We start from the raw sequence: 23,477 nt of genomic DNA, 5'->3' as shown, positions 1-23,477 counted from the left end.
TAATGACACATAGCATTTTAACCATCGCATTATTTATGTTCAGAAAATTTTGAAGAGGAAGTAGTATTTTTATCATCCCTATTTTACTTGTAAGTAAACTGAGTCTTGGAAAAGGGGACACGATCTGTAGAGCTCAGGTGGAAGCTTACTGTATTGCTGAAGTAAGAGGGCTGAAACCCACCAAAAAGCATGCCTTCTACCTGTGCCCCCCTCACCTTGCAGGACACAGAGTAGATGCTCAGTGAAAACGTGATCAGTTTGCGTCGTCAAGTTTGAGACTTGATAGAGACCAGCATTTGAGGTCTTATGAAGATACAATAAAAAGAAATGTTATAAAATGATACAGCTGGAGAAGGCATTTTTAGAAATTTTCTTTTCATTATAAAAGTACAACATACAGAAAAGTAGAAGGAGAAAAAAGTCCATGTTCTCAGCACTGTTACTTTTCAGTGTGTTTCCTGCTAATTTTTTTTACCTGGGGTTGAGATTTAGTTTTATATGGTTCTAATCTGCATACATACAATTTTATATATTGCTTTTTTCACTTAATGTTTTACCTGTTGGTAAAACATATCACTTTTATGTTGTAGATAAACACAGTTTTAAATAGCAGTTAATAGTCTTCTGAATTGATACATCACTGTTACTTAAACCCTCCTTTTGTAGCACATTTAACTTCCCTATTTTTAAATATAAATAATGCTATCAATGAAGAATGCAGACATTCTTCTGCAGAAAGCTTTTTCTTCAGGGGTAGATTCCCAGAAGCGGATCAAAGAGAATGAACAATTTAAGCCAATTACTTTGAATACAGTAATCAAGAAGGTTAGAAACACTGGAGAATAGGTTACCAAGGAAATGATACAGTATTTTTGTAGGGATGAAAAGAAAGAAGATTCAGTTAACTCAGTCATGCCAATAAGCACGTGTTCTGAAGGCTCAGAGCCTTTCATTTCCCACAGAGACAGAAGGGTGGAGTTGGTGTCTGATGCCTGGAACGCAGAGATGGGAGTGCCAGAGATCAAGGAGGCTTCCATTCTTGTATACCTTTTTGATTCAGTAAGAATATTCATTCAAGAAATGGTTTTCTTTATATATCAGTGACACCAGGATTGCTTTACGGGATGGACTAAACCTTGAGGTGCGGTGCTTCCTCTCTGCCATGAGCAAGCTGTCATCAGACATGTGTTCTACAGTGATCCTTAATCAGCCAGTGCCCTGCTCCAATTCCAGCGCTGCTTTTTTGAGACAGCCTTTTGCTGCCACTGCCATAAGAGGTTTATCTTTTGAGAACCTCGTATCTGTCAGTTTTGCTGCAATAACAAACAACACCCACATCTAAATGACTTAAACCATAAACAGGAATTTCTCAGTCATTTTCCATTTAAGCCGAGGCTTGGCAGTGGCCTTGTTCCACCTGAATTCTCTTTCCAGGTCTTGGGCTAAAGGCGTGGCTCCTCTCTGAGCACCTGAGCAGATGCGTTGTATGTCATCTCCACTCACATTCCATTGGCCCAAACAAGTCACATGTCCAAGCCTGAAAGCGGATAGGATGCACACTTCCCCTACACAGAGGTGCTGAAAAGCACATGGCAAGGGCAGGAATGTGTAATTGAGATCAACCTGCTGTGAACAATGATGTAATCTACCTACTAGGAGTTGGCTTCCTTGTTTATTCTGACATCTATCCATCCTCTTGTCCGCTGCAGTACAGAACCTGGCTCTCTGTGTGAACTGCTTTGACCCTAGCATAATAGATTCTCCAGACAAAAAGGATTTGCTAACCAAGTATGTGACATTCTTTAATCTTGCCCTATCATTCCCCTATAAGAGATGATGTCTCTTTCCCCTCCCTTTAATTTCAGCAGGCCGATGACTGACTCATAACCGACAGAATGTTCTGGAAGGATGCTGTCAGGTTTCCAAGCCTGGAGACTTCTACCTGATTCTCAGGGAATGCTTGCTCTGGGGGAAGTCAGCCACCATGTAGGAAGGAAGCCTGACTACCCTGAGGGACATTGCTTAACCACACTGGTCCAGAGTCTCAGCTGAGCTCAGCCTTTCAACCATCCCTGCTGTGGGATGAATCATCTCTGTGTTCAGTCCTTGTTATCATTCATCTTGGATTCAAAGACCAGGGAAAGAGTATCTAATTAGCACAAGCTTGGGGTGAGTGCCTTGGTCCAAGGCCAGGTGCAATTATGGTCAGACTTCCCTTTGATGAGAGTGGGGCCTGAAATGGCAAACGGATGCAGGTCTGACCCAGCAGATGTTCCTAGAGGCTGTTGACTGAGTCAGCTGTTGAAAATGCAAATCTAATCATCTTACTCCATTTTTAAAGCCCTCGGGCTCTGCATGATTTTCATAAGAAAGTTTAGACAACTACACTTAGTCCGTGAGGTTCTTCAGCATTGGCCCTTGCTCACTTCTCTCCCATGCTTCCTGGCCAGGATCCCTCATGGAACCTTCACTCCAGTCTTACTGAGGGACTTGTGATACTTGAGCAAATGATCTCGTCCACTTTCAAGGCTTTAATTACAGTCTGTGTGATGACCCCCAGTATATGTCCTGGCTTGGACTTTTCCTTGAAACTAAACTCCTGTCTCCAACTGTCTTCTCAGCACCGTCACTTGGGTGTCTAACAGAGATCCCGAACAGCGTGTCCAAAACCCAACTCCTGATCACCCCCCTGCCCCCCCAAACCCTGCTTTTCCTGCAGTCTTCCCCATCTCAGGAAATGGCAACTCCATCCTTCCCTTTCTTCAGGTCAGAAACCTCGAATCATTCTTCAGTCTTGTTTATTTCATGCTACTTGTCAACTGTACCTTCAGAATAAATCCTGAACAGACCAAAACTTGAAATCAGAATATATCCGACAATCACCTCTCAGTGCTTCAGTCCTGACCCAAGACACCATCATTTGTCACTCTCTCACCCGAGTATTACAGTGGCCTTCTAACTGCTCGCTCCGTTTCTTTCTTTGTTAAACAGCGCGATCCTGTTATAACATGTCATCCCCAAGTCAGAGCTTCCAGTGGCTTCCCATCTTTATAGATCTTTTTTTTTTAAATTTTATTTATTTATTTATTTATGGCTGTGTTGGGTCTTCGTTTCTGCACGAGGGCTTTCTCTAGTTGCGGCAAGTGGGGGCCACTCTTCATCACGGTGCGCGGGCCTCTCACTGTCGCAGCCTCTCTTGTTGCAGAGCACAGGCTCCAGACGCGCAGGCTCAGTAATTGTGGCTCACGGGCGTAGTTGCTCTGCGGCATGTGGGATCCTCCCAGACCAGGGCTCAAACCCGTGTCCCCTGCATTGGCAGGCAGATTCTCAACCACTGTGCCACCAGGGAAGCCCTCCCATCTTTATAAGTGTCTAAATCCTTACAGTGGCTGTAAGACTTGACGTGACCTTTACCCACTGCCTTCAGCTACCATTTTCCTCCTTCATCTTCATCCCACTGGCTGCCTTGGTGTTCTTCCATCGAGTCAAGCAGACTTCTGCTTAGAGCCTTGCGCCTCCTGTGCCTGGAAGCTTCTTGCCCCATATATCTGCATGGCCTGCTCCTGAGAATGGTGGCTGGCACAAAGTAGCTTTGCAGGGAAAATGTGTTGAATGAATGGATTCCGATAGGCCTCTGGATATACTCTCCTGGAAACATACTCAGAATTCTACCCAGCTAACTTCTTTTGGTTCTTTCAAAGTCAACTTAAATCTCAGCTTCTCTAGGAATATTCCTGTGATTTAAATGCCCCCTTTCTCTACTCTTTGAGGAAAAGGACTATGTCTTATTTGTCATTTTATCTAGTGCATCACAGGTTTCTTGGCATCTGGTCGACCCTCACTAAATATTTCCCTCAATCTCAAATTGATGTAGTATTTATTTTAATAGGTGGTGCAGGCACGTTGTTTACAAAATACATAAAATACATGCTAGGGTATATAGGGAAAAGCAAGCGGCTGTTCCCCACGTGTTTTCTGTAGAGGCTGTCATCACTCTTTTTGGGTATCTCCCTGCATATATTTTATGCATACACAAGCAGTTAAACGTTTTTTAAACATTAAAACTTTTTTTTGTTTAAGAAAAAATTGAAATTGGTGCACAGATAATTGACACTAAATATAATTTTAAATGTAAAATTGAGTTAAATTAAATATACTTAAATGGTTCACTCTGAGTAACCAGTTTGCTTAAGTAGTAAGATTTCTTATTCTCCTGAGAAACAAGGATTCCCCTGAAAGTCCTTTTTAAAGCTCCCTAAAACCCATCAGTTCACTTTGTACTTCCCCTAGGCTGAAAACAGTGACTATCAGCAAATCTGCCTTGGATCTCACAAGAACTGGTAGGAACGAGCCCCCTCTCCCCACCTCCACTTCTCCCGCCCTATTCTAGCATCATCTCTTTCCAGGATGCGTGCTGTTCCTGTCACCGAATTAAGCCCCGTGGACCCTGCTTGGGCCATAGCCCTACCAGGGCTGCAAGGAAGTTTCTTTTTCTGTTCCGGTTTGTGCAGCCAAAAATGAAAGCAAAGCTGAGATTGAAGCAGTGCAGGCTTTATTCAATGGCTAGAGAATGGAGAAGTGGGAACTTAGTTCACAAATCAATGTGGTGAGAGGGATCTGATTTTAGAGTAGAGACAAAGGGAGGAGGAGTGAGGCTAATGATCGGGAGGCATATGCATTAGTCTATTGGGGAAGGGGCGGGGCTTTCTGAGGGAGTGTCCTGCCACCCTCTCTTTATCCTCTTTGGGTCCTAGACTTCCGGTCATGGCCACAGATGGGTGTGTCATTTAATATGCTAATGCAGTAAAATCTGCATATAGTGAGAGGGTTGGAGGTCGGATTAGTTGCCCTCTTGGTTCCAGCTGGTTCCACTTTTTTTTTTTATTATTATTTTTGCGGTACTCTGGCCTCTCACTGTTGTGGCCTCTCCCGTTGCGGAGCACAGGCTCCGGACGCGCAGGCTCAGCAGCCATGGCTCACGGGCCCAGCCGCTCCGCGGCACGTGGGATCTTCCCGGACCGGGGCTCGAACCCGTGTCCCCTGCATCAGCAGGCGGACTCTCAACCCCTGCGCCACCAGGGAAGCCCCAGCTGGTTCCACTTTGTTTTTCTCTTCCTTTAGCTTCCTTTTTTATCTCTTAAAGATTTGTGTTAACTCCTATTAAAGGTGGGAGCTGATGGGTTTTGAGCAAGGATCTGGTACCTGTTCTGGCAACATTACCTTCTCTCTGGCCACCCAGCTTCCACCAGTGTCCCTCTTTGGTCTGTTCTCAGCAGAGCAGCTGGAGTGATCCTGTTTACATGTGAGTCATTTCTCTGCTTAATCCATTGTTGGTTTCCTGTCCTTAGCATGACCAAGTCTTTAGTATGACCGTTAAGGTCCCGCATGGTCACTGTGTTCCAGCCTTGTGGGCCCCATCGCTGTTCATGGGCCCGTTCCAGATCCTGAAACAGCAATACCATAGAAACAAATCTCTCTTCCTCAAGACTCTTAGGCAAGCAAAGCTTTTTTTATTAAAAGAGCTTGTGCACAAGGGAGAAAACTCAGCTCCGTGAGTAGAAGGGACAAGTTGCTTTTATAACAAAACGGAGGGTTTTGTCTCATGATCACTGATAATTTCCAGAAATTGTTCAACTTCTTTGATTAGCAGCAGATGGCTCCGTGGTGGCTTTCGGGAATAGGGAGCCCTTCTGTGAGGGGAAAGGAGTGCAGGAGAATTTTCTGCAAGAATGCACCAGAACAGATGCGGTGAAAATGTATAGTTGAGCTTCTTGTTTTGTGGCAACTAGGTACACTCTTTAGTATAACAGAGATAAACTTAATCTTTTATTCCTTCCAGTCTGGTTTTTGTCTCTGGGACTCTGGCCTCCAGGGCCTTTGTTCTTTAGCTTCCAAGGCCTGTTTCGCCCAAGGCCATACCCTGGTCCTTTTCCAAAATGGGTGTGCTCGTGTCTTTGTGTCTCACCTCCTGCGTAGGCGCCTTTGCTCTCTGTTCCCTCTGTCTAGAGTGTTCGTCCTCAGGAAGCTGCACAGCACATCTCCCATCTCTTAGGTCTGTGGCTAAATGCCCCCTCGTTAGAGAGAAGTGTGACGACTGTATATGAAATACACTCCTGTTGTTCTCCTTTGTGCTGCTTTATGTTTCTTTGTGGACTGTGCTTATTCACATGCTTATTGTCGGTCTCTTCTGTGTAAGCTCCAAGAGAACAGGTAGTTATTCGCATGCTTTTTCGCTGGCTGCTGAATCCTTGTACCGGGAAACAGTAGGCATCACTCGGTATTTGTTGGTTAATCAAAGGAGCCTGGGGCTCGTGGGTCTCAGCATGCACGCCCCTTGCAGCATACATTGAAAGTTGAGGGACTGGGTGGGGTCTGGCAATCATTAGAATGGCCGTGCCCTGTTCCTTTGTCTCCTTGCATCTCTCTACACCCCGGAAACAGCATCGTGAGACCGAGAGGGGCCCAGGAAAATGACCCTGGGCTGCCAGGCTCAGGTGATGCCTCTTCAGCTAAGGTCCGTGTAGCTGGCTGTCTGGACATTGCTTCTCAAGCTTCGCGAGTCCTAGACTAAACTCACTACCAGCTCCCCACTCCTGTCTCATTCCTCCTACTTTTGGATGTGCCACCACCTGTTTCCTGTAGGAGAGGAAACTCAGGGTTTTCCTGGTGTCCTTCTCTGCTGTCCAGTCAGTTACCATGTTCCATCCACTCTGCCTCCGTAAGGTCTTTCCCGATTGATCCCTCTGTCTGACTGTCAGGGCTCCTTTGCAGCGGGTCATCACTTGTTTTCTAGGCTACTAGCATTGTCTCCCTGCTGATTCCCTTGCCTCTAGTTTCTTTCCCTTCAACGCTGCCAAACTCTAAGCCCAGTCAGAGGGTCTTTGTAAAGCCGAGATCACATCATGGGCCTCTCTTGCCTAAAACAGTTTAATAACTTCCTGTCGCCACTGCAGGCTTTCTCAGCCTCAGACGTGTGTTCCACCTTGATGATTTTTGCCCTGTCGTACGTACCACCTATGCTATTGCTTTCTTAACATTTATTTAAATATAATCATGTTTGACTTTTTTCCACTAGGCAATAATATCCTTGCAGGCATGGGGTGAAAATCAGTTTTTCTAATGCACATTAAAATAAATAACTATTAAATACAATATGCTGGTCCTTGTACCATCTAAGATCTGTTGTAAATATCACGTTCTCAAACTCTTCCAAAAAACTGAAGAGGAGGGAACACTCCCAAAGACATTCTGTGAAGCCACCATCATCCTGATACCAAAACCAGACAAAGGTACCAGCAAAAAAAGAAAATTACAGGCCAATATCTTTGATGAATATGGATGCAAAAATCCTCAACAAAATATTAGCAGACTGAATCCAACAATATAAAAAAGATCACACACCACGATCAAGTGGGATTCATCCCAAGTTCACAAGGATGGTTCAACATATGCAAATCAATCAACGTGATACACCACACAAACAGAAGAAAAGATAAAAACCACAGGATCGTCTCAGTAGATGCAGAGAAAACGTTATGCATATCATGGGTGTTGTGCCCTCCATCTCGAGGGGACTTCCAGGACACAGAAGGCCCTTCGTGTGGTCCTTGCACTGCTGCTCCCCTAGCCAGATGCTCCAGGAACAGCATCTCCACTTTGAATTGCCATGGAAGCAGGACCACCCAGTGTTAACGTCTTCACATTTTTGCTTATGACGTTCCCTCTGCCTGGAGCGCCCTCCACAGCCTTCCAGCTTCTCTGCTTGATGACTCCAGTCCAGTCTTCTAGACCCAGATTAACTGTCACACCACAGAACCATCCCTCCTTCCCACTCGGTCCCCAGGTTCTGTTTCATCCCTTTGACCCTTTTCTTCTTTTTGTTCCTTGTCCATTATCTCCTCTCACATTCACAACTGGTGACTGTCCAGTAATGATTTTCAGGCTTCCCATCCCAGATTTGTGCTCTCGGGAGGCTGGGAATAGGTTTTGTTTGCCTTAGCCTTGGCATGTAGACCTTGAAATGTGAATGAATGCAGTTAACCTGGTGGAGCAGTAGATGTGCTGGGACTGGTTGACATTAGATGAGAACAAGAGTGAGACTTGGCATGTAAACCTGGGAGCTGGGGGTTTACTGGAGGGAGGGAAATGATGCATTGATTGAAGAAAGATACCAAAGACATGATGCCCCTTTGCAAGGTTTCCTAGAGCAGTCCCTGCTAGCCCACTTTATAAACTTACCTGATCGAGATGAGCAGCTTCTGGGTCTCTCTCTCTTTGTCTCTCTCCCTATCTATCTATATAAATTTATATATTTTAAAACTTTAAAGTATTGGGTGAACTTCTATATTTTCAACCCAACCATTAGAGCTCCACTGTCCAATGTGATAGTCACTAACCACATGTGGTCACTTAAATTTTAATTAAGTAAAATTAAATAAATTAAAATTTTAATTAATTTTAAAAGTAGTTAAAATGAAAACTTCATTTCTTCCGTTGTATTAGGCACATTTGAAGTGGTCAGTAGCCACATATGGTTAGTGGCTACCCTCTTGGACAGCACAGGATGGAACACCTCCATCATCACAGAAAATTGTATTGGACTGCACTGCTCTAGAATCTAATCCTTTAACAAATCCACCATGTTGCCTTTTGTCCCTAAGGTTGAAGCCAGGAAGAAAGTTCTATCTAAATGAGATTTCACTTGGATGGGATTAGTCATCTTGTGTATTGTTAGGTGTAAAAGCAAAGGGCCATTTGTTGAGTAAGGAGAGGTTCTTAGTGGTTACATGTTGAGGAGATGGACAGTCTATCCATGGACAGGGTTTGACCCCGTGCCTGGAGAGCTCTGGCCTGAGTGATGGTCCCTGGTCCAAGCCATCTTCCCCCTCACCACAGCCTGTTCACAGAGCAGTGGGTGGATGAGGTTGAAGCTAAAGAGAGAAGAGAGAGACTTCCCTGGTGGTCCAGTGGGTAAGCCTCCGCGGTCCCAGTGCAGGGAGTCCAGGTTCGATCCCTGGTCGGGGAACTAGACCCCGCGTGCATGCCGCAACTAAAGACCCCACGTGCTGCAACAAAGATCCCGCATGCTGCAACTAAGACCCAGCACAAACTAAATAAATAAGTAAATAAATATTTTTTAAAAATCGAGAGAGAAGAGAGATGGGGATGTGGGTAGAGAGAGGAGATGGAGTCTTAGAGCCTGGGAGGGTCAGGTAGGTAAGATGAGTAAGAATGGGAAGGGGAGGGGAGGGAAGTCCTGCGGTGGGAGAGGAGGTGACTGGTGGTAATTAGTCAAGGAGCAGGGAGTCTTGAATAAAATGGTGGCTGTTTGGCATGGCTGTTCCAGAGAAGGAGAAATGGCTCCTGGCATGCTTGGCACCCTGTCTCCTTGCCTTTATCCTGCCTCCTAGCTGGTTTTGTTCGTGGCTTTATTTAAAATGGCAGACTACATGGAGTGAAAGAGGACTAGCTAGAACGAAACAGCATCAGCAATCGTGCACCCCTAAGTACTATGTGTACTCGCCCCTTGACTGTCTTTCATTTCTCATTATTTCACATTTGACTGGACGACAACCCAGATTACATATGCTTTGGAGACTAGGGTGACAGATGATAAATAAAACATTACACTTTAAGCTGTAGATTGGATTGGTTAAGTGCCAGAGCGATTGTGTTTTAGGTCTTTTGTAAATTAGGGGATGGTTAGAAGAAGCTTCTTTTTGGAAAATAATTTAGAATGGGTATGGTAAAACCCAGGCTTTATTCATGTGAACCACAGGCCTTTAAACCTGCCGTTGACCAGGGACCAAACTTCCAACCTTCTCTCCTTTGGATGTGAGAGTGTCTGCCAACAGGTTTTGCCCTTACAACTTCAGAGGCAAAAATTAATGCTGACTGCAAGGTGATTCATATATTCACGATGCTGAACACTGTGAGAACTTGGCAGTCTTTCGGAGAAGAAAAAAAATGTGCTAGTGGTGTTAACCATTTCTTTGGATTCTACTAGTCTTCTTTTAAATATTAAATGTGTCTTTGGCAAGACTAATACTACCATGGTTCTCGAACTTCAGTGAGCATCAGGAGGACTTATTAAAACAGATTGCTGGGTCCCATCTGCAGAGCTTCTGATTCAGTGTGTCTGGGGTGGCCTCTGACATTTCCCTTTCTAACAAGTTCCCAGGTGACGTGGACATTGCTAGTCCATGGACTACGCTTTGAAAACCACTGGTCCTGTGGGAATTTAAATGCAGCTTCAGTCTGGGTTGGTTGGGAGATTGTGTTGAAAGGGGGCTGTAGTTCATTTGCCTCTTTCTTTATTTTTAATTAAATTTTATTTTTTTTCAATTTTTATTTGAGTATAATGTAGTTGATTTACAATGTTGTGTTAGTTTCAGGTGTACAGCAAAGTAAATGAGTTATACATATACATACATCCACTCTTTTTTTAGATTTCTTTCCCATATAGGCCATTACAGAGTATTGAGTAGAGTTCCCTGTGCTATACAGTAGGTCCCTATTAGTTATCTATTATCTTTTTGTCTTTCTTTCTTTCTTTCTTTCTTTTTTGGCTGTGTTGGGTGTTTGTTGCTGCACTCAAGCTTTCTCTAGTTGTGGCGAGCCGGGGCTACTCTTCGTTGAGGTGCACGGGCTTCTCATTGCAGTGGCTTCTCTTGTTGGGGAGCACGAGCTCTAGGCACGCGGGCTTCCGTAGTTGCAGTACGTGGGCTCAGTAGTTGTGGCGCACAGGCTTAGTTGCTCCGAGGCATGTGGGATCTTCCCGGACCAGGGCTCGAACCCGTGTCCCCTGCATTGGCAGGTGGATTCTTAACCACTGCGCCGCCAGGGAAGCCCTAGTTTTCTATTTTATATATAGTAGTGTGTATATGTCAATCCCAATCTCCCAATTTATCCCTCCTCCCAAAGTTTTTTTTTTTTAACTGAAGTATAGTTGATTTACAATACTGTGTTAGTTTCAGATGTACAGCATAGTGAATTGGGTTGTTTTTTTTTGTAGATTATATCCCATTAAAGGTTATTATAAGATATTGGGTATAATTTCCTGTTATACAGTAAATCCTTGCTGTTTATCTATTTTACATATAGTCGTTTGTATCTAGGAAAGGGAAAATCACAGTAGGAAAGGCAAATATATGGTAAGAGTTGGAGATCTCTTAAATAAGCCAGGGTGTGGATTAAAAAAACAATACAAGAAACAGGTTGTAAAAGCCATCACTTGCCTCTTTCTGAATCAGTGTCTTCCTGCTGTGGGATTTGGCCTGGAGGGAGGAGGAGTCTGCCTTCACTGCGGTGACCTGGCTCTGCGGGCACACTGCCCTCTATATGTGCCGGACTAGCCTCTCCAGGTGAAGGCCAAGGTGCGCTGATGGAACAATTCCCCTCCCCCGCCCTACCCCCGCCCCCCCGTCCATCTCCCCCCAAACCAGGAAAGAACCCACACTTGCCGATTCAGAAGCCGCCATACTTGCAGTATTTGCTCCTGACCCAAATCTTCCCTGCATCCTGCAGACGACTGCAGCCCTGTCAGTGGTGGGGTGGGGATGTCACGTGAGTGGCCACAGCCTTAGGGTGGCTGACCACAGGGAGGGCGTCAGGAGACCTGGCTTTTCTTTCTGGGTGGACTTCAAACTCCTGCGGTGACTTTGGACAAGCCTCCCAAATCCTTGACTTTCCCATTTCGACTCCTTGTGTTTACGAAACACATCTCTCGCCACCCCCCAGCTCCCAATCCATAAAATAACAGAAGAACAAAAACCCAGGTCTGGTGAGTGGCCACCGGGGCATTTATGAGCTGATGTGCAGAACTTCTGAGCAGCTGAGGAGAAATCTGCTGTGTAAACACAATATAGTATTAATAACACGTTAAAAAATAGCATCACACCCTCTGCTCATAATAGCTGCTTTTCAGCCCTGGGGGAGCTCTGACACACCGGCTTCCAGCAGTGTTGATGGAAGGGTGACTGTGGGCTTTTGAATTTGCAACACATTTAAAAGAAGATGAAGGGCTTCCCTGGTGGCGCAGTGGTTGAGAGTCCGCCTGCCGATGCAGGGGACACGGGTTCGTGCCCCGGTCCGGGAAGATCCCACATGCCGCGGAGCGGCTGGGCCCATGAGCCATGGCTGCTGAGCCTGCACGTCCGGAGCCTGTGCTCTGCAACGGGAGAGGCCGCAACAGCGAGAGGCCCGTGTACTGTAAAAAAAAAAAAAAAAAAAGGCCCTCCAGTAAGCCACCTCATCCTGCATGACTGTCCTCTCAGCTGTGGCCCCTCTGCCCCGAGCACCCTGCCGGGACTGTGGTGACCAGGCCCGGCACATGGCCTACGTTAGCCTTCTTCACTCCTGCCGCTGCGTCCCTGTGTGCTTTTGGCCTGCGTTGTCTTTTCCCCCTTCAGTGCATGCTCTTTCCCTGGCTCCCCATGGGGGTGTATGGCGCTCAGGGCAGATTATCCTTTTGGTTTACAGGGCCAGGATTTCCTTTTGCGCAAGCCTGTACCAAGAGCCCCAGCCTGTTTGTTACTTTTCCCCCTTCTCTATGTTCTTTTGTGTTTCACCCCAGCCCTCGACGATCCTCTCTTTCCATCTGTGTTTTTGAAAGAATAAACCCTACAACTAACGTGTTAATTAGAAGCCTACTGAGTGGACTCCAAGCAGCCTGATTACATACTTACTTCTGACTTTTAGGTTTGGGGGAACATGTCTGTCTATAGGTTGGCTAGGATTCTAAGTAGGTGCCACTGTGGGCAATTCTGTTAGTGCAGAGAAGGGAATCCAAGGTGGGTAATGAAAAATGATTTTATCTGATAGCTGGGGAAGAGGGCTGGGAAGGCTGCCGAATGATGGCGACCTCATGTTGGGACAGCTAGGGTTGACTGCAGTCATTCTTGTATTTCTCGTTTCTCTCTTTTCATTTTTGTTTGGTATTTTGACCCTTGTATTACTATCATCATTTCCTCAGGTTTACTTTCATTTTCGGTCTGTCTTTCTCCTGTGAGTTGTCGTGTCTGGGTTGCCAGAGACAGCTGATGCATCCCGAGCCCGTAGACATCCTCCCAGCTCCCACCCCCAACCCTTGTCTGAGTGTCCTCTGCCTTTTCCCTTGGCCTCATCCCTAACTCACTCCTTCCTCCCCCTGTGCTGGGTGTCTTGGCTGACCTCATCCTTCCTTCTCTCCTCTCATTTCTTTTAAAAGAATCGCTCCATCCTGCCATGAATACTCTTCTTTTGTCATTACCAAATTATTCCTTCTTTTTATCTTTGGGAAAATCCAAAGATGTCTATCCTGTCATATCATCAAGAGACATCCGGGGTGGGCTTTTCAGTTACTTTGTTTAAGCCAGCATTAATGGGTAACTTTTTTTTTTTTAACATCTTTATTGGAGTATAATTGCTTTACAGTGGTGTGTTAGTTTCTGCTTTATAACAAAGTGAATCAGTTATACATAAAAATATGTTCCCATACCTCTTCCCTCAAAAATATGGAACGGTTCATGAGTTTGCATGTCATCCTTGTGCAGGGGCCATGCTAATCTTCTCTGTATCATTCCAATTTTAGTATATGTGCTGCCGAAGTGAGCACAGTGGGTAACTTTTTTGTGCTCTTTGCAATTATCTCATTTCATCTTCAGGTAGGAAATAGTATTCCCATTTGGCAGGCGAGGAAAATGAGGCTCAAAGAAGTTTGGTAGCTTGACTGAGATCAACCAACAGGTTAAATGGTAGAGCTTGGGATGTCTCGTGCCAAAGCCTCTACTCTCTTTTTTTAAATTTATTTTACTGAAGTATAGTTGATTTTCAATGTTGTTAATATGTGCTATACAGCAAAGTGATTCAGTTATATACATAATTTTTCATATTACTTTCCATTATGGGTTATCCCAGGTTATTGAATATGGTTCCATGTGCGATACAGTAGGACCTTGTTGTTTATCCATTCTGTATTATAATAGTTTGCATCTGCTAATCCCACACTCCCAATCCATCCCTCCCCCACCCCTTCCAAAGCCTCCACTCTTTGCTATTAAACTCTGCACCCTCCAGCTGGAGAAGTGAAATGTTGTGTTGCCAGGCAAGGGGGAAGGATTTTATGGCCTTGAAGACCCTCCCACACCAGCATTCATGGGTTGCTGTGAGGTCACGTACCGTGGTGAGCCCCTTTCCCATGGGATTGATTTGGTGATACATCTCTGAGCTGTATTCTTCTGGAGATGATTCTGTATCAGTTCTGAGACTAGGGGTGGTCATGGTGGGAGTGTGGCAAATTACGGTGGATCCCAGTGCCTCAGGCTGTGTCACTGTCACTGTCATTGTGTAAATCAACAGGGTGGAGTTCTCCCAGTAAAGAGTCCCAATGTTCTGTTTCTTTGCAGAGCCTGTGTCATCTTGGGGGTGATATTCCTTCTGTCATCCATATGCATAGTGGTCAAAGCCATCCATGACCTCTCGACTAAGCTGCTTCCGGAAGTGGTAAGGTTCTTCTTTTGTCTTAAGAGTCTTTCCTGATGGTACCAGCCTCCTGTGTTACCTCTCACCCCAGATGTACTGGGGGAAGTTGGGCAGGTGGAGAGAAAACATACAATATTTAGGAGTCCAGAAGAACTCACTGTAGAATGTGAACGACTTGGTGGAGACAAGCCCTGGGCAAGATAAAAAGGTAGTTGAGCTGGTACTGGGTTCTGTGTCCCTCTCCTTAGATCTTTTGACTACTTTTAAAGTCTTTTATGTTAAGAGAAATGGAGTGATTTTTATATAGCAGAGCGATCCGATCTGTGTTGTTCGCATCTGTTTTTCTGTGTCCATTCAATCACTATTATAATAAGAATTATTTTTTTCCTTTGTATCTCAATTCAGTATATAAATCTGTTCACATTAGGCTTTCTGAAACAACTGACATTCAGATGCAAAAACTGGAGGACATAATTTCGTATTAAAGTGACATAATTTCATATTAAAGGACATAATTTCATATTAAAGGACATATTAAAGTGTCCTTTAATTAAAATTAAAGGACATAATTTCATAATTTCATATAAAACTGCCTTGTTTTCTGGGTGAGAGGCACCCAGATTCTTTTATTTGGCACTCTGATTCTTTTTTTTCCCCCCGCCCCTTATGAATGCTGTGATAAGGAATATTTTTACACTCTCCTGTCAGGCTATCTTCATGTTAGAAGGCAGCTGATATACGTACCAGGAGAGTAAGGTGCTGCCATTACAATGCTTCACTGTACAGACAATACCTCAGAGATATCGCGGGTTCGGGGCCAGATCACCACAGTACAGCAAATAATGCAATAACGCAAATCACACAAAATTCTTGGTTTCCTGGTGCCTGTAGAAGTTATGTTTACTCTGCTGTAGTCTATTAAGTACTCAATAGCATTACGTCTAAAAAAAAAAAGTACATACCTTGATTAAAAAATACTTTATTGCAAAAAACGTGAACTATCATCTGAGCCTTCAGCAAGTCTTAACCGTTTTGCAGTAGTAACAAAGATCACTCATTATAGATCACCACAGCAAGTATAACAATCATGAAAAAGTTTGAAATATTGCGAGAATTAACAAAGTGTGACACAGGGACAGGAAGTGAGGAAATGCTGTTGGAAAAATGGTGCCGATAGACTTGCTCAACACAGGGTTGCCACAAACTTTCAATTTGTAAAAAAAAAAAAAAAGCAGTGAAATGAAGTGTACCTGTATGTAAGTTGCATAGTGATTTAATACAAAATTATGGACTGTTCTTTTAGGATGTGATTTGGTTTGAGCTTGGCTATGTGCACCATCTTATAAAAGGCCTAAATCATGAGACCTTTAATTTCACTCTTAGAAAAATACATGTTCATCTTTTGGGGGTAACGTATTGCATTTGTGTGTGTGTATAGGGAAGATGAAAATGAAGCGGGGCGTTACACTGCATTTAATAGAGCTGTTAAGGTGACTGCTCTAAGTTGTACTGTGTGCCCACCCCCGCCAACTTGAAACAGACATTAGAGCCATTCCTTTAGTAACTCCCGAGGACGTTAACCGTTATTTATCATCGCAGCTGGCAAGGAGCATGTTCTCTAATATCTCCATGACATGGAGGAAAGATGGAGCGCAGGTTAGGAGTGTACCTACCTATGGATCTGGTCTTTTTCAGCAGAGCTAGCTCACACAAATAATCCCATGGCTTATACTCCGTGTGCTTCCTCTCACATTGTGCTTGTCTCGCCTTGATCTTCCTGGTTGCCTGGGATCCTGGACTTTTCCATCCTTTTCCTCCATCAGATTGGCTATCCTGTGTTCCATTCCATCAGAATCTGAAGCTTAGGTAAACCGTAGACATAAAAGTATTAAGCGTGATGGATTAAGATGTCAGTCAGATAACATCTTTGCATTTTATAAGGGATGGAAATCTCACTCCACTCTAAGAAATGTGTATTGGTGGGAATTTTCAGCCCTGGGCTAGTTGATGCATTCATTTATTTATACATTAAAAATTAATGTGTAACACGGCTCAGTTGATGTGGAATAGATAGCTGTGCTCATGGACCCTTGTTCGTGGCCCCCCTCGTTCTTGTCTTGAAAGCTGAACCATTTTTAACCGGGAACAGTCTTACATCTTACAGTGCATATAGTCTTAAGAGAAGAAGTCTACCAAGTTAAATTCCACATCAGGGTATGATGTCTGATGCCCACCCTGGCTGGGATGGGAGAGGGTGAAGAGCTCCATGATTGTACCAAGACTGGCCCTGTTCTGGGAGGGCTCACACCCACTGCATCTTTTATTAGTCCTGGTGTGGGATTTAAAAATCACACCTGTTTATGGTCATCTCATCAGAACTCTAATGAAAGATGTAAGGTGATTTGTTGTTTTGTTTTGTTTTGTTTGTTAAGCCTTCAGAGTTACCGAAAGGTAACAAAGGCATGTGATCTCCTGTTTCCAGAGGGGAGGGCTTCTGATCAGCTGAATGGCACACGGGGACCAGGTAAATGCTGCCAGGTGTTATCTGACAGCATTTCAATCCCGAGTCTTTGGGTTCCTACTCTCTGCTCTAGAAGTTTGGGGAGCCCAAACCCCTGGCCTGCAGTCATTCAAGATGAGCGTCCATCCACAATGTCTCATCTGAATTCGCAGCCACAAACTCAGATGCTCACAGACGCCAGTCCCGAAAACAGGAGAAACTGCCTGGGTCTGTGGCATCCAGACAGTGTGTGCGCAGAGGAAGGGTCGGCCCCTTAGCAGAATTGCCATGGAAACCTATGTTTAATGTGAAATAAATGGGCAACTAATTAAATTTTGGGAACCCTGGTTGGGAGTCAGTTTCCCGCAGGCCAAATACAGCCTTTGCCTCTTTGCTGCTGCTGGCCTGTGGCGGTAGAAACCAGGGAGACTGCTGTTTATGGCCTTGATGTTCGGGATTTCAGGTCCAAGTTACAGATTCACTCTTGCCCTCATCTGCAGAATTGCCTTTTGATGTATGATTTCCATCAAGTTGTTACTGTGGGTTTGTCTGAAGCAGTGTCTTCCCTGCCCCAGGTCCATCCTGCTCCCACCCCTCGCCCCGGCGGCTTTCTTTTTCTTTTTTTTTTTTAAAGGTTTTATTATATTTTATTTTTGGCTGCATCGGGTCTTTTCTACTGTGCGTGCGCTTTCTCTAGTTGAGGCAAGCAGGGGCTACTCTTCGTTGCGGTGCGTGGACTTCTCATTGCGGTGGCTTCTCTTGTTGCGGAGCACGGGCTCTAGGCTCACGGGCTTCAGTAGTTGTGGCATGTGGGCTCAGTAGTTGTGGCTCGCGGGCTCTAGAGTGCAGGCTCAGTAGTTGTGGCGCACGGGCTTAGTTGCTCGGCGGCATGTGGGATCTTCCCGGACCAGGGCTCGAACCCGTGTCCCCTGCATTGGCAGGCGGATTCTTAACCACTGCGCCACCAGGGAAGCCCCCGGCAGCTTTCTTTTTAATGTCACCTGCACAGTTCTCAGAGTGTGAGTAATTGTAAGAATGGGTGAGTTTTGAATAAGAAAGCTATGCCGTGAGGAATTTCCCACCTGTGAAGTCAGCTGGCTCTGAGCCGTGATGTCGCCTGCCCCTCAGTGGCCTCATGCTGGAGGAGTCTGGCCAGCTATGCTCTCAGGGGACCCCCAGACGAGAGTCTGCAGCGTCTGCTGTGAGTGCTTCATGAACCTTAGATCTGCACCCTCGCGACCTGCACGGGGTCACGTAGGATCATCGATGAAACAGATTCCAAAAGAACCTTCTCAGAAACTCTGCATGAACTACGGTTCTAGAAGTTGGGGAGCATGGGTGGTGCCGCAGATGTGGTGGTGATAGTCTGGCCTTATGTCTGGGGCTGCTTTGAAAGGAGTATCATCGTCTTGCTGTTTTTACACCTGCCACAGCCCGCTTTGGTAGGCGGGGAAAGGTGGCATGCTTCTCTGTTATGGTGGCATATGGGGGCTCTGAAAGCTGAGGCTATCTTCCCGAGGTCATCAGCTGGCTAGTGGCAGTACCTGGATTTGAACCCTTGTCTCCCCATCTGGGGCTCCTGGTAACTGTGAGCTTACACGCACGCTCCTGCTGTTCACTGGCTTTTCAGGTCCAGGCCTTCTGTCTTATTTCTTCTTCTTCTTCTTTTTTAATTTTTTTTTTTGCGGTACACGGGCCTCTTACTGTTGTGGCCTCTCCTGTTGCGGAGCACAGGCTCCGGACGTGCAGGCCCTGTGGCCACGGCTCACGGGCCCAGCCCCTCCACGGCATGTGGGATCTTCCCGGACCGGGGCACGAACCCGTGTCCCCTGCATCGGCAGGCGGACCCTCAACCACTGCGCCACCAGGGAAGCCCTTTAATTTGTTTTTTTTGTTTTGTTTTTCCTTTTCTGTCTTCTCATCTTCAGATTGGGGTGCCCAGATCCCCAGCTGGTCCCATCCCTGGCTTTTCTGGCTTCCACTGCTGCCCTCACCATGCGGGCCCCCTGCACGCTGTGCCGCTGACCAGGGTGTGCTCCCCTTAATTTGTCTCTTGAAAAACCTGCAGGCAGGTGAACCAAGAAGCAATGGAGAAGTAGGCCAAGTGTGAATGGAGGGGACTCAGGGGTTACATGGCATCACGCGGAAGAAGGTGCTTTAGGGAAGCTGCTTAGCGTGTGGGAGGGATGCGGGCGTTGGGGGGTGCTGAGCTGTCGGAGGTGTGACGCCCCCCCCTCGTACCCACGTGACCGCCGCAGGCAAGTCGCTCCACCTCCCTGCCCTGGGCTTCCTAATTCGCACAGTGGGGACGGTACTTCCATCACAAGTTTATGGTGTGGATCGAGTGAGCCGTGTATTTAAGATAATTGTCATGAGAAGACAGTGCTGCTGTGGCGGCTGCTGCTCTTAACCGTCTGATGTTTAATGCTTCTGAACTCATCAAATTTCCAACTTGTGGCCTGAGTTCATTTCAGACGGGCCCCTCCATCCCTCCTTCCTGCCTCCTGGTCCCCCTTCCCTCCGGCTGGATGGAACCGGGGCTGTTCTCTCTCTGGCTTCAGGTTGCAGTAGCCAACTCTGGGCCACTGCATTTCGGGGAAACGGCGTGCTGTTGGAAGGCTTGTCCTCTAAGCCTAACCCACCGCTCGTTGGCTGCGTGGCTCCCAGCAGATTGTGTTTCCTCTCTGACCGATGGTTTCCTCTTTGTAAATGGGTGCCATGCCCCCTACCGCACAACAAAAGTTGTGAGAATTAAATGATGTGATGAACGTGCAAAGGCTCTATCAACCGTCGTGTACTTTACAAAAGAAGAAAGTATTGTTTCTGATCCCAGTGCCCAAGAGGTCCCATCCTTTCCCACGCGCTTTCTCTCTCTGTGTCCTGTTGTGTTAGATGCGCTCATTAGCTCCTCTGTTGGTGACTGTGACATCTTTACCTCGAGCTCTTGACCCGTGTCTGGGTCTAACCTCCTTAAGTCAGGTGCACTAATAGTGATAACAATTATAATTAAAATCATGCATGGTTCCCGACTGGCAATGAATAACATATGGTCCCGTGCTGATAATAATAACAGTTGCAACCATGTAAATGCCTCCTGATCCCAGGTCCCCCTGTCTAGGCACCGGGGATTCAAAGTCAACTAACACTAATGCCTAAAGTTTTCCATTTCTCTGCAAAGTCCTTGACTTCTCATAGGAGCTGGCTTTTGCTCCCAGGGATGTCACAGCGGGGGAGAGACCCAGAAACCGATACATCTGGTTCAGGTGATGAGGGTCGTGGTAGAGACAATCGCATGAGAGCACAGAAGACTTCCTTATCAAGCCTGGCATGGGGGAGGCGTGTTGGGGCCTTCCTGGAGGAGCGCTCCCTCCACGTGACATCCGAAGGACGCGTGGGCACTGGGCAGGGGGTGGGGGTGGGACCCGGGGAGGAGGGGGCTCTCAAGGGCAGAGGAGCTACCGGAGCCGTGGGGTCCACGTGAGCCTGTTTTCTGTTTCTCGTGCCCTTTGTCCTCTGCTGACACCAGCATGTCTGGGTAAGAGGGAGGAACAGAGAGAAAAACGTAAGGGAGAAGGGGGCAAAAGGAAGAAGGAAAAATAACTGTATTGTGGGTCAGGAGTGATGGCTCAGCCTCATTTTTATTCTTCTTCCTTGAGGAGCGAGGTTGCCTTCAGACTTCCCCTTGTCTCTCTCCCTGCTAAGTTCTTCCCTGACATTCCATCCCACCCACCAGAACAAAGGCGCTTGCACCAATAATCGGGAGCCCCTCACAGTTGCTCATTTTCTGGCAGGCCACCAGTCATGAGCTCTGTTTCATTTCCAGTCCTCGTGGGACATGAAGGTGGCTTCTGGCGGGGCGGCTGCCTGCTTTCATGGATGCATGTCTTCACGCCATGTTGCTGCCAGCCTCCTGCGCTCCAGGGTGGGCTGACTCTGCAGAGCTGGGGGAGGTCCGTGGTGTTCCTGCAAGAGCCTCCGATGAGATCCCACTCTTAGGAGCAAAGCTAGAGAGAAAACTCCTGTAATGGATAGTTTAGGGTGATACAAGTCCACAGCCGAGAACTTTCCCTCGATCTTCCTACAGAAGTGACCATGATTCTCGGATTTGTAGGCTTTTGTGTTTGCGAAGTGTTGAGCGTTCAGTCTCTGTTGTGGGTGCGTAGGAGTTCCTTATGTTCTTTAGCTGCTTCTCATCTGGCCCTTGGTGCGCCTTTACCTTGTGGAGAAGATGGAGATGGCCTAGCCTGCCCCATCCCCACACCCCTGTTCTCAGTACAGGGGACCATTTGCCCCCTCCCTTTCATCCTTCCCTCTCGCTCAGGGCCTCTCCTTCCCACAGTTAACTCTCTGAGCCCCCTCCTTGCCCACCTCCTTGGAAATCTCGCCTCTACCCTCATTCCTCCTCTTTCTGGTACCTTCCATCACTCCCTGCCTGCCACCTCCTCCTCGGGCATTTCCCTTCAAGTCCTTTCTTGCCCCCCTTTAGTCTCTGCTGCTCTCAAAGATGCTCATCCCTTCTTTCCCGTTCCTCTTGTCACCCCTCAGCCTGCCCCGGTTGTCTTTCAGGTCCATTCTGTATGGCATCCCTTTGGAGGTAGGAGCTGGTTAACAGGAGGACCTGGGGGAGGATGGTGGGGCAGCAGTGAAGGTTTGGGGCTGGGTGAGCAGTTTCACCGAGATGCTACCCACCCAGGCAGCTTGTCAGCCTCAGGTATTCTGAGGCCAGCGCCTCATCCATGGGAGTGAGTTTCTCAAGGCTGCTGTACTGAGTGCTCTGAGGCAGTAGCACCATGTGGTTAAAGACGTTGGAGCTGAAGTCAGGGAGACAGCGCCCAACTCCTACCCCATCCTAACTAGAGGAAGCTAGAGCATGTGGCTCAGCCTTCTCTGCCTCAGTCTCCTTGTTTGTAAAATGGAAATAATAATAGAGATCTTCTCTGTAAGATTGTTAAGAAACAGAATAAAAAGATGCAGGTGATGTGCTTAGCACATAACTGTTGAATGAATGCTGGCTAATACTATTGTTGTTGGACCAGAGAAGAGACTTCTAAGGAAGTTGGTGGACCTTCTGATGCCTTTAGTTCTGGAAGCTTAGGCTGTATTGAACCGTCCAGGAAATGCCTTCAAGGATCCTATTTTCAGCTCAGGTTGGGCAATGCTGTGGGCGCCTTCTTGCGCAATAACCTCTAATTCCTGGATCCGCCATCAGCGATAGATTCATCTTCCCACATGACATGCTCTCAAGCATAACTCCAACTTTGATTTGGGAGCCGCATTGACAAATACTTTAAAAACAAACAGTTGCACACAGTCAAGGTCCTCACCATCCATCCACCCTGCCAGCACCTCCCCAGCACTGCACAAAGAAAGGCAGAAATTCCTGCTGTTAGACCATCAGGGGTGTCCCACTCTTGTTACTTTAGACAGAATAATTCCATCACTGCAGCAAGACTGACCTCTTCATTAATCTAATGCCACAGGCCTACCGGCTTCTAAACAGAAGAGAAGTGAGCACGGATCAAAGTGGGTTATTATTGGCTCAAGTGAGCTCAAGGAGAATAGAGCCCAGAAATAGATGCATACGTATCTGGTCAACTGGCTTTCAACGAAGGCGCCAGGGCAGTTCAATGGAGGAAAGAAAAGTCTCTTTTCCACAAATGGTGCTGGAGCAACTGGAAAGCTTTATGGACAAAAATGGATATTCACCTATATATAAAAATTACTTCAAAATGGATCGTAAACCTCAATGTAAAATCTAAACCCCTAAAACTTCTAAAGGAAAACAAAAGAGAAAATCTTTGCAATGTTGGGATAGGCGAAGTGTCTTAGATATGGCACTAAAAGCTTGAACCATAACATAAAAAAAAAAAGAAAATTGGACTTCATTAAAGTAAAAAACCTTTGCTCTTCCAAGACACCAATAAGAAAATGACAAGACTGCACAGACAACACACACAGATCAGACAAAAGACTTGCCTCCAGAATGTATAAAGAACAGTTTAATAAGAAGACAAACAATCCAATAAGAGAATAGGCATAAGAGTTACCAGACAATTCCCAAAAGAAGAGATAAATGAATAGCCAATAAGCATGCAAAAAAATGCTCAACATTATTAGTCACCAAGGAATTACAAATTAAAACCACCATAAGATATCACTGCATACCCATTTGAATGTCTAAAATGGAAAAAACAAAAGTACGTGGAACGTCTAGGGCTCACATACATTGATGATGAGAAAGTGAAATGGTTCATCTACTTTAGAAAAGAGTTCAGAGGTTCGTTAAAAAGTTAAACATCTGTCTACCATATGACCTAGCCATTCCACGACCAGGTATTTACCCAAGAGAAATGAACATATACATATGTACAAAGACCCTTACACAAATGTTTATTGCATTTTTATTTATAATATCAAAAACTGGACAGAGGGGGCTTCCCTGGTGGTTGAGAGTCCGCCTGTCGATGCAGGGGACACGGGTTCGTGCCCCGGTCCGGGAAGATCCCACATGCCGTGG

The 23,477-nt window shown here is 46.1% G+C and overlaps 1 protein-coding gene across 2 annotated transcripts in view; it reads left to right on the top strand.

The window, feature by feature from the left end:
• The window catches only part of TMEM163 (transmembrane protein 163), a gene marked incomplete at its 5' end in the record, with an annotated part of 253,359 nt that overhangs the window by 194,401 nt on the left and 35,481 nt on the right, over positions 1–23,477 (top strand). For both annotated transcript variants that reach the window (XR_013828826.1, XM_079925001.1), the window contains one exon: positions 14,385–14,481. Coding sequence is in view for 1 of the 2 variants with exons in the window: in XM_079925001.1 (XP_079781127.1) it covers positions 14,385–14,481 (97 nt within the window). The remainder of the gene's footprint in view (positions 1–14,384; positions 14,482–23,477) is intronic.

This window comes from Stenella coeruleoalba (genome assembly GCF_951394435.1).
Source record: "Stenella coeruleoalba genome assembly, chromosome: 6".
NCBI classification, from domain to species: domain Eukaryota; kingdom Metazoa; phylum Chordata; class Mammalia; order Artiodactyla; family Delphinidae; genus Stenella; species Stenella coeruleoalba.
The sequence above is the reverse complement of the archived record's forward strand: the minus strand, read 5'-3'. Positions and strand labels throughout refer to the sequence as shown.